Source organism: Aquarana catesbeiana, linkage group LG05, assembly GCF_042186555.1.
Source record: "Aquarana catesbeiana isolate 2022-GZ linkage group LG05, ASM4218655v1, whole genome shotgun sequence".
Classification (NCBI taxonomy): domain Eukaryota; kingdom Metazoa; phylum Chordata; class Amphibia; order Anura; family Ranidae; genus Aquarana; species Aquarana catesbeiana.
In genome coordinates, this window is record NC_133328.1 from 362,981,533 (window position 1) to 362,993,803 (window position 12,271).

At 41.8% G+C, this 12,271-nt stretch overlaps 1 protein-coding gene across 4 annotated transcripts in view; it reads right to left on the reverse strand.

The window, feature by feature from the left end:
• Positions 1-12,271, reverse strand: part of PIGN (phosphatidylinositol glycan anchor biosynthesis class N) — a 637,819-nt gene that overhangs the window by 310,102 nt on the left and 315,446 nt on the right. For all 4 annotated transcript variants that reach the window (XM_073630904.1, XM_073630905.1, XM_073630902.1 and 1 more), the window contains one exon: positions 11,680-11,758. In XM_073630904.1, the coding sequence (XP_073487005.1) occupies positions 11,680-11,758 (79 nt within the window). The remainder of the gene's footprint in view (positions 1-11,679; positions 11,759-12,271) is intronic.

Consider the following 12,271-nt stretch of genomic DNA (forward strand, 5'->3'; position numbering starts at 1 on the left):
CTACATTGGTACTAGCAGAAACAATTCACAGAATGAATAATACAATGTCCCATGCTAAGATGGTAGCCATCGATCAAAATCAAATTCCAAAATTTGAAAAACTTTGGCATCCTTGGATAAAACAACAGTTCCAGTCAAACTTCAATGACTCTGTCCTGTTGCCATGGTAACAGATTAAATGACTTACAGAGACACCCATTCTAAGGCTTCAAAGAGAACTAAAAAGAATAATAAACTGACGAGCGGGACAACCTTGTGGACCATACCTCTACCTTTCAACCCTTTTTCTTCTTTCTCTTTCCTTTTCTCCACCTTACGATTAAAGCTCATTATCAGAATTTATTTGACCTATATACACTCTACTTGTAAACAATATGTATAGTAGGTATAAATCATTTAAATACCTACAAAAGTAACTAAGGAAATTATATATATCTTTAATTTAGGTTTACTTGAACCCAATGTTTAATATTTGAAATTTCATGATATTTACCTATATAAACCCTACTGTAAAACAATGAGCTTACTTTATAGATCCTTGTAAACTTACTTTATGTATCTTTATAACATTGTATACTCAATAAACTTCTTTTGACAAGGAAGGGAAAGATGAGCTAAGTCTAGCAGAACTAAGATGTATGTTAGAAATGCCCCAAGAGTGGGGGCTCGGGTTCAGCAGATAGTGGAGTGTGGTGATTTGATTAATGAAAATTTCATTCCTTCCCTGAACTTGCTGTCTTGAATTTGGGACAAAATACAGAACCAATGATTGATGTGTCAGTTAATGGTTTATCTATCCTGTGTTTAATAGATAAAGGCGATTCAAAGAGTTTGTTAAATATATGTGATGCCAATTTTTCCACTTCGAATCAGCAGGTAATCTTGGTCGGGGTAAGTAGTGATATAATTACTACCAAAGTCACTGAGCCTATATAAGTAAGAATGGGAGGTCAGTGTCATAAATGTTCTTTTGTTTTATCGCCATACTCCCCTGGCAGTCTGCTAGACAGAGGTATACTAATATATATATATATGAGTAATTATAGTTTTAACTACTGAAAGAATGGGAGTAAAACATACTTGAAGTAAAGGGAGACTTTAGATTTGCTCCTTATGCCAGCAATTTATTAATCCCAAGCAGAAGAGGCTATTGTAAATATCTATAGTGACTCAGCATATGCTGTAGGCATAGTGCATAGTTTTGCACAACTCTGGCAAGAAAGGGGTTATTTGACAGCAGCAGGAACCCCTATACAACATAAAGAGATAATTGTTAGATTATTGGCAGCGGTCCAGCTGCCTCTTAAAGTTGCAGTAATTAAATGTAAAGCACATACCAGAGCAGATGATAGTATATCACTTGGGAATGCTTTGGCTGATAGGTATGCTAAAGATGCTATACATTCTTATGAGCCAACTACAGCGCTTCCAACATTCCTGCTCACAGATCTTCAAGTGGATCTGAACATCCTATCAGCCCTACAGGCAAGCTTGCCTTATACATCCTCTTGGACCACAAAGGGAGCTGTTTGTGGGGCAGATGGTCTATGGAGATTAAAAAACAGACTGGTTGCTCCTCTGACATTGTTTCCTTCTTTGTTTGCTTTGAGCCATGGGCCTTGCCATGTCTCAACAGGAGGGATGTGTCGGGTGGTAGCCAGAGATTGGTGGGCTCCAGGTTTTTCTGCATATGTTGCTAAACAGGTTACTGAATGTTCTATATGTCAAATGCATAACATTGGAAAATCAGTGCCCACTCCCATGAAGCATATTCCGCATACTGAGGAGCCATTTCAAATTGTGCAAATTGACTTCTCGGATATGCCCCCTTGTGGTCGATTTAAGTATCTTTTGGATTGCCAGAACTGTGGTAAAATGTCTGACGAGGGAATTGATCCCAAGGTTTGGTATAGGGTCAATAATTTCCTCAGATAGAGGGACACATTTTGAGAACAAACTTATGGCAGAAGTAGTGAATATTTTGGGTATGAAACAGCAATTGCATACTCCTTACAGACCTCAGGCTAGTGGGATGGTGGAACTCAGCAATCAAACCCTGAAGAGGTATTTAGCCAAAATAACTGCTAATGGACAAAGCACATGGGTAGAAGCGTTACCTATAGCCTTGGCGACCATTAGGACTACCCTAAAGAGAAACATGGACTGTCACCTTTTGACATATTGTTTGGGCGACCGCCTAAAAGACTACATTCATCTCTTGTGCAGCCAGAGACAGTGACTTTAATAAATGGTCAAGATTCCATGATAGAATATGTTCGCAAATTGGCAAATGTGTTTTCTGATACTTTTTCCAGAGCCAAAGCAGGACAACCTGTTGACAGGAGTGAAAGAACTCATGGACTAAAGTCAGAAGATTGGGTGTATATCAAGAATCACACACCCCGGACTACTTTGTCCCCTAAGTGGAAAGGACCATTTCAGGTCATTTTTGTGTCTCCAACTGCAGTAAAGCTGAAAGACTATAAGTATTGGGTGCATGGTTCACACTGTAAGAAGTCTGTGGTTCCAAAAGAGTATAAGCCGGTCTGCTACTGGCAAGAATTGTTCTGTACCTTTACCTTCCAGGTCTCCTCCACTGACTCATGCTCAAGCAAGAAGACTGCAGAATGAATCTCCTAGGGCCTAAGATGAATGTGAAGCTCTGGAGTGTTATCCTCTGCGGTGGAGTGGTGGGTATGGATTACAGTCATGGCATATGAATGGACATACAAGAAAGAAAGGGGTAAGATACAAGACACTTTTCTTTTTAATGCTACTGTAATGGAGGAAATGTCACAACTTGAACCGGTTTCAGATACTGATCTAAGAGCATGGAGGGAAGCCGCACATGAATATCATGCCAAACTAGCAGAGCCTTTCCATAACTCTTTTGTATCTATGCACCTGCAAGCTGCCAAGAAACTGAATATCACTAATTGCTGGATATGCACACATGCACCTATTTCTCATAAGACTATACGGCGGACTTTTTAGGCTAAGAACCAGTGGAGAAGATATAGCAGTATAAAAAATATAAATTTATTGAAAAATACAATATCTAAAAAATAATGACAATTGTAGCATATAGCATCTATGATTATTGTGCAGTGAGCCCTTGTATGTCTACGCGTTTCACCGTTAGGCTTCCTCAGGACACGGCCAAGGTTCACAGATGAGACAGAGAAGGAAATATGTCTCTCTATCTTAAATTGGAATGCAAAATTATGCAAGTCACGGTAGCATGAGAAAGTTCAATCAGCAGTAAGAAAGTATATTAGATATAGCTAAATATCTCAGCAGGGGCATGTAAACAATATTCCTAATTAAGGGAGCAGCCATTATAGGGAGGAGGGCCAACACCGGATTCACCACTTAGATCCTGGATTTAGTATCAGCAATGCTGAAGGCTCAATACAATCCCATCGCTGCATATTCAGGATACAAATAATCCAGAGTGCCCCTGGGAGACAGCAATACACTGATACGAAATCCAGGATCTAGGTGGTGAAACGCATAGACATACAAGGGCTCACAGCAGAATAATCATAGATGCTATATGTTACAATTGTCATTGTTTTTTAGATATTGTATTTTTCAATAAATTTATATTTTTTATACTGCTATATCTTCTCCACTGGTTCTTAGCCTAAAAAGTCCGCCGCCCTGGTAATACTCAGTATTACCTTATTTTGTAACATTAAACCATTGTTTTCTATTCCTTGGGTAAATAGATGTTGTATTAAAAAGGCTTTCAGTTTCATCATTGATTTGGCAGACCTGATGGATAACATTACTGCTTTGTATGACAGAAACTTTATAGCCCTTGCTACAGAATTAAAGATGATCAAAAAAGAGGTTTTGCAGCACCGGCTGGTGCTTGATTATCTCACGGCCAGTCAAGGAGGAATATGCACCATAGTGGGAACTACTTGTTGTAACTACATTGGAAATGATACTAAGACTGAAGATGCCATCAATTCGCATGTAGAAAAGGTACAACAAATGAAGGTTAAATTTCGCAAAGAACATACCGAAACTGCTTGGGTTGAAGGTAGCTGGGAAAGCTGGCTTTCCTGGCTCAATCCTCTCAACTGGTTTTCTGGTATTGTAGAATGGTTTTCTGGAATTTTACATGGTATTCTATATATTGTAGGAATTATAGTCCTCATAATCCTGATAGTTAAATGCGCACCTATGTTATGCAAATATTGTTTGAAGATAATCACACGTGCTTGTACTAATATTGGTTCTTCTGAGCCCTTAAGGTCTCGAGTCAGAACTGCTCATGAGATGGTGGTCCGTATACCTGGAGATCAACCTAAAGATACAGAAGAAGCTTAAAAGGGATACCGAAAGAATTCTAAACACAGGAGGGGCTGTGAAGATATGAAATATATGAACCATATCTTTCTATGTATCCAGAGTTCCTCTTCAACATGAATTTGTATTTCTGATATTTCTTATCATTCTTGTTTTTCTCTAAGATGTTTCTGAATTCTTTTGGTATTGCAACACATGTGGCTGACCAGCTGAAAATTAAATGTTCTGCCAATGACATGACACAATTCTCGGAAAGGATGTGATATGGGAAGATGTTGACATAGAAAGTCCCTGTCTAAAAGTCAAATTAACCTTTCCCAAATAATTATTCTTCCTTTCTGTCAAAATAATTCGTTAATTAAAAATAGTCAGGTCAAGATGACCCAAAAAGCTGGCCAAAAGCTGTGTTGAAATACTTAGTAAAATGCGTACATGTGATGTATAATCTTGGGCTTTTGCCCGACATAGAATGTAATGCTATGAGTTTCTATAAAAGTCTGGACCACTCTAATTTGTATCACATCCCCTTGGAAGGTGTGATCCGCTGTATGTACAGTGCATATTCTGAAGTAAACATATATGAGACGAATGCAGCTCTATTGGCGTTGATGCCCTTTATTTCAAGGTTCAACTTAACAGGAGGGAGACATCCTGCCAAATAATAGCCATCAGACCTTATACGGCAGCCCACAGTACACTGCGGCCGAATCCTCAGCTGCTCGAACATTCACTTGATAACATTTTGTGAACGTATGTGCTGAAGACAAAGTAGCAGCCTTACAAATCTGAGCCACAGATACCGGATGGCAAAAAGCCCAGGAGGTTCCTACACCCTTGGTAGAATGAGCTCTCACCCTAAAGAGAGGAGCCCTATGTTTCAGACTATAGGCCTGAATGACCAACTGGCGAACCCAATTGGCAATGGAAGCTTTGGAAGCTGCCTGCCCCTTCTTGGTCTGGCAAAACAAAAAAAGGAGTCTGATCCTTGGATCTCCGCAGCTCTAGACAAATAAACTCTGACTGCTCGCACTACAACCAAGGAGTGCAGTCGTCTCTCTTCCGCCGAATGAGGATGAGAGAAAAAAAGAAGGCAAAACAATGTCCTGATTCAAATGAAAGGCCGACACCACCTTTGGCAAAAAGGATGGAACAGGTTGTAACACGACCCTGTCGTGGTGAAGGATCAAGTATGGTTCCCTGCACGAAAGGGCCGCCAACTCTGAAACCATTCTAGCCAAGGTGATGGCCATCAGGAAGGCTAGCTTGAGTGACAGTGAGTCTAATGAAATTTCCTTGATAGGCTCAAACGGTGGTTTCTGTAACACAGACAGTACCAGGTTTAAGTCCCAAGGACACATAGATGACCTAATGGGGGGAAGCAAACGAGTTACCCCCTGCATTAAGGTTTGGATCAGTGAATGGGAGGTTAAGGGCCTTTGGAAAAATACTGACAAGGCTGAAATCTGACCCCTGATTGGACTCAAAGCCAATCTGATTTCCACAGCATACTGTAGAAAAGAGAGAATTCTCCCCATCACGTATTTCCGAGGATGTCGTTATCTGGCTTCACACCAAGTAATATAAGTCTTCCAGACCTTATAATAGCTCTTCCTAGTGACTGTTTTTCTGGCATTTACTAGGGTAGACACCACAGGTCCCAAGATGCCACGATCCTTTAACACCCTTGCTTCAATAGTCATGGCGGTAAATTTAGAGACTGTAAATTGAGGTGGAATATAGGACCTCGAGACAGTAGTTTGGGGCGGTGCGGAAGCGTCCATGGCCTGTCTATTGCCAATCTCACAATCTCTGGGAACCAGGGCCTTCTGGGCAAGGCTGGTGCCAGCAGGATGACTGGAATCCCCTCTCTCTGAATCCTGAGCAACAAATGTGGAAGGGGAGGGATCGGGGGGGAAAGCATAAACCAGGGAGAACTGGTTGCATGGAACTACTAGAGCATCTGCTCCAGTCCCTTGTACGGGACACAAACTGCTGATGCTTGTTGTTGAACCTGGATGCCAATAGATTGACCTCTGGCCATCTCCAACGCTGGCAGATTTCCCAAAACACGTTCGTGTGTAGGGACCATTCCCCCAGGCAGATCTACTGACGGCTGAGATAATATCTGCCTTCCAGTTCTCTACTCCCAGGATATGGACCGCCGATAGAACCGGCACACGTCCCTCTGCCCAGATTAATATGTGGTTCACCTCCTCCTGAGTTGAACGGTTCCTGGTACCACCCTGGTGGTTGATATAGGCCACTGCAGTGGCATTGTTGGACTGAACCCTGATGGGGCAGTCCTGAAGCTCCATTCTCCAGGACTGTAGGGCCAGACGTACCACCCTTAACCCCAGGATGTTGATGGGCAGGCTCTGCTCTGTCCTTGACCATCTCCCCTGAGCTGTGAGCCCATCTAGGGTCGCTCCCCAGCACAAAAGACTGGCGTCTGTGGTCAGTACTCCAAGACACCAGGAGGAAAGATCTTCCCTTTTTGCAGGTTCTGATCCTGCAATCACCAGCTTAGGCTTAATCCTTAAACGTAAGAAGTCTCCCATTTGGCGCAAGGCTACTTCCGAGCAGACTGACTCCATCCTGAAGGATTGGATTAACAGATGTTGGTTCAGGGATCTTAGGTCCAAGATTGGCCTTACGTCCTTATTTAGTTTTAGAACCGTGAACAGGTTCAAATAAAACCCTGTGCCTCTTTTGGACACATGAAACCTGTATGATCATCCTTGATGCTCTAGTGCTTGAAACAATAAGTTTCTTTTTGGAGGATCCACAGGAACATTGGATCTTGGAAACCTCCGTAAATCGAGCTTGTAACCGCAGTATACTGTTGAATTGACCCACTTGTCCTGCATCACTGTTCTCCAAATGTCCGCAAATTGGAGCAGCCTTCCCCCCACCCTCAAAAGGAGGGTTTGGTGTCGGTATTAGAAGAGTTCTGGACCCAGGGTTTTTTCTGGCCCTGGCCCTCGCATGTCAGCCACTCTCAGCTTAAATAAGATGGCTGCCACAAAAGACAAGACAGCAAAAGACAAGAAAGCTTACTCTTTCCAACAGTCAGGCCAAAAACTCCCCCCTGCGGTCAATGCTACACAGGTATCCAGCCTTAGCTAGATTGACAGATTATTACACACATGGGGCAGCCCACAATAAGTAAAAAGGAGGGGATTTCACTTACCTGTCCAGGCGCAGGGCAGCCTTAGAAACTAAGAGCCCAATCTTCACCCATCACGGTGAGATCCTGTCACTTGAGGAACTTCAAGGACTGGGTACTCTTTTCATGTTTTCACCTGTTGATTTGGTCAGCAACAAATCTACTGTACTAGTGTGCCTCCAATCTGGATGAAGGTGCTCAAGGGCAATTTTGAATAGCAGCATTGTCAGCCCGGGGGAAGGGGAAGTATTAGCTTTACTAACAGATTTAGCCCTGGTTAACACTGACAGCGGGAATGAAATTGTGCGAGCGCAACTAAAGTAGCACAATTTCATTCCCGCATGTCAGTCTTGACTTCTGGGGCAATTTCAGAGGCATCTGTGCGGGTTGCTGCTTGACCCAATCCTCCACTCCCCAATGCACCATGTCTCGTCACAACATCTTATGTCACACGTGCTAGATTACCATATAGCCACGCCTGCAACATGTTTCGTCACTAGGACTTAATCATGGGATCCCATGGGATTTTTGAGCTTGCTATTCATAATTTATTGAGTTTTTCACTTGTCACAGGGTGATACCATTAGCAGAAAATTTTCAAAATCCAATTTTCATTGGGACAGAAAGTGAGGTGAAATCTTCTGAACAAGGCACAGACAGCAAAACAAATGTTACAGGGGTGATAACCCTTCCCTATGCTATCCAAAAAGCTTAAAAATATATTTTTTGGCTGGAGCTACACTTAAAAAATGTACCTGTTCCGACTTACAAATAGATTCAACTTAAGAACAAACGTACAGTCCCTATCTTGTTTGTAACCCGGGGACTGCCTGTATTTGTATCACTTTAGCGCCACCTTTTATTCCAATATTTTTTATAATAGAGGTTTGAATTTTGTTCACATGACAGTATATTGGTCTAAAACATTTGGGCTTCCACAAACCCTCTTTCATATAATAGTCCCTAAGGACAGTAGAATAGCCCTCCTTTACCGCATGATTCCAAGCCGTTTTTCACACCAACAGGAACCAGCCACATACTTGTTTCTGACAACAGCCAAAGCCTGGAAAAGTACCATAGTCTTTTTTCAAGTAGTCAAAAACCATATGAACTTGATGCTGGTTAATGAGAAGTTGTCCAGGATTGTTTATGGTTCACAACCTAAATTTCTCAAAATATGGGAATCATGGTTTGCTTACTCCTTACCATCTTTAACTATTCTAGCTTGAGCTAACTATAGTTATAGTTCATTTATCTCAACCTATGGCCCAAGTCCATGAGGCATACATCCTGTTTTACCCACCCTTCCACCCCCCTTTGTGTTGTCTTTGTTTCCCTACCCCAATCTTCATCCTTTTTACTCTGGCACCTCCTGGTCTCTTCTTCCTACCAGTTCTCACTATAATTCCCCCCTTTTACCCACCCCATTGTTTTAAATACTCAGACCTTTCTGCCTATATAACAGCTTGGTCTACCCACCTGCTGCTTTAAAGCGGAGGTTTGCTGGAAAAAAAATATTAAAAGCCAGCAGCTACAAATACTGCAGCTGCTGACTTTTAATATATGGACACTTACCTCTCTAATTCACATTTTCAACCTCTCCCTCTCTTGCGGCATCTTCCCAAACTCTCTAAAACATGCGATAGTCACCCCCATACTTAAAAAGCCCTCACTGGACCCCACCAATCTCAACAACTTATGTCCCATCTCCTTACTCTCCTTCTCCTCCAACCTTCTTGAAAGACTGGTCTACAACCGATTAAGCGACCATCTGACCATGAATAAACTTCTTGATCCCCTTCAGTCCAGTTTTCTCCCTCAACACTCCACGGAAACTGCTCTCCTTAAACTCTCAAATGACCTACTAATGGCTAAAACCAGTGGACACTATTCTGCACTACTTCTCCTGGATCTCTCTGCTGCCTTTGACACAGTGGACCACCCCCTCCTCCTCAAAAAACTCCACTCCTTTGGTCTTCGTGACTGTACTCTTCGCTGGTTCTCATCCTACCTATCACACCGCTCCTTCAGTTTCACTTACAACTCTACTTCCTCCTCTCCTCTTCCTTTCTCCGTTGGGGTCCCCCAAAGTTCTGTTCTTGGACCTCTCCTTTTCTCAATCTACACCACCTCCTTGGGTCAGTTGATTGCATCCCACGGCTTTAAATATCATCTCTACGCTGATGACATCCAAATCTATCTCTCCACCCCCCAGCTCTCTCCATCTGTCTCCTCATGCATTACCAACTTACTAGCAGACATATCAGCCTGGATGTCACATCACTTCCTCAAACTCAACCTATCCAAAACCGAGCTCATGATATTTCCTCCCTCAGGTGCCACTTCCCCTGATTTCCCTGTCAATATCAACGGCTCAACTATCAACCCATCTCCCCACGCCAAGGTCCTAGGTGTAATCTAACTAACCTTTCGACCGCACATTCTATCACTATCCAAAACTTGCCGCCTCAATCTCCGCAACATCTCCAAGATACGCCCCTTCCTAACCAATGTCACCACAAAGCTTCTAATCCACTCCCTGGTCATTTCCCGCCTCGACTACTGCAACTACCTCTACCCCAATCCATCCGATTTTCTCCTACTTTATACACTTTCAGACGATCCCTGAAAACTCATCTCTTATCTCTCTTATCTTCTCAATCAGCACATCACCCACAGTTATTACCTCTTGTATCTCTTGACCTTCCCTCTTAGATTGTAAGCTCTAAGGAGCAGGGCCCTCTGATTCCTACTGTATTAAAGTGTATTGTATTTGTACTGTCTACCCTCAAGTTGTAAAGCGCTACCTAAACTGTTGGCGCTATATAAATCCTGTATAATAATAATAATAATAATAATAACTTACCTGTCCAGGGTCGGCAGCCGAAGCCGATCTGTCCTTTGGCTCTCGGCTGCTGCCGCCGCCGCCATCCTCGGTAAGGGAATAAGGAAGTGAAGCCGTGCGGCTTCACTTTCTGGTTTCCTACTGCGCATGCGCGAGCCGCGCTGCGCGTCCTCACAGATCTCTGCTGTATTCTGTGTCTCACAGAATACAGCGGGGGAGGACGGGGTAGGCGGCGGAAGTGGCGTAGGTCACCGCAATCACCGCGGTGATCTATGCCAGGAAGTGGGAGCAAATACCTGTATTAGACAGGTATCTGCTCCCTCCTCGCCCCTGAATGGTGCCAAATGTGACACCGGAGGGGGGGAGGAATCCAAAAAGTGAAAGTTCCATTTTTGGGTGGAACTCAAAAGGATCTTAAACAACATAGGACCAGAAAACTGACTGACAGATATTTGTTCATTTCACCCAAACTGTTTACATATTGTATCAGAGGTTTTAGCCCCTACATGGGCATGACTGTTGATTTACATTCTAGAAAAACAATAAACATGAATGAAAGAGAAATAAGCTGGTCAAGCAGAGTAAAATGCTTTAGAAAAAGCTACAATCTAATAAGGTGAATGAACCATTGTAAAGAAAATATATCTTAAGACTCTTTGACAATTTTGCCTCTTTATAACTAAACCTAAAAACTGACGTGACAATGGTAACAAATAAAGTTGGTGAATCTACACAGCAGAGACACGGGCAGCAATAAACATTTCACAAGGTTGTTAACCTTTCCCCACTCTACCCAAAGCTTAAAAAAAGTTTTGGCTTTAGATACATTTACGTTAAAGTACAATAAAGTGTTTTTGCCACATTTAACATTTTTCTTGGGCCAGACCCTGAAAGAATTTATTTTCCAATTTGGGTAAAATCTGGATAAAACTTTAGAATTTAAATCTTGTGAGTAGTCTCTGAATTTGCATTTACTTGTAGAATATTACAGTTTGTTTTTTCAAAATATCTGAATTTGAAAGCAGCAGCTTTGTAGGAGGAAGAAGCATCAAGGGACATGGAAGATGTTTTTTTTTACTTAGTCAGCATAAAGCATCCCTTCATAACATGGCAAATCAGGATCAAATAGTTAATGAAGAAAAGAAGAAAAATCACATGCCACTTTCCCCATGTGATACAAATTGCTACGTCTAGCTCTGAATGCTCTGGTAATTTGGTGCTAAAGAGATTTGCACTAGGAGTTTTCCTATGATTGAAATGCCAATCTTTACAACAAAGGAAACACAAGGACACATAAAAGACATTACTCAAATAAGAAACAGTCACTGCTTTGTGATTATAAACTTACCGCTTCTTTGTAATTTCCTCCCTGAATGTAAGATCTTGTTTCCCTCAAAATGTCAAGCTGCTTAGACTCTGAAAGCAAACTGTAAATACAAACATATGTGAAAGGTGCTCACATTGATATAGTGTGGTTAAACAGCTTATATATATTCCAACAATGTATGTGAAATCATTTCAAAGCACGCAACAAAGAGCAATCACAGTGATAAATGGGTTATCCTGTAACATGTCTTTACAAAGATCAAATAGTGGTAGTAAAGAAGGTTATTTTTTTGTTCAAGCTATACTTTTTTCCTATTTAACTTGCTGCCTAAATAACAGAAAATGGACTCATTCATAGCATTTTGGGTAGGAGAAGTTAAATGACCAGCATGTGTACATGTCACTTACAGTTCACCTATTTCCAAGGTCTTCATTTTCTTAAAGTGAGCCATTTTCTTTCCAGACTGCTCTACCTTGGCTGAATGCTTCAAAAGGGTTCTACATTCAGCTTTATGTGGGCAACACATGCAGTACACGTAGAATAATCTAGGAATGAAGGTACCTAGTGTTTGACATACCACAGCAGCATGGATATTGAGATCATTTATATTCAA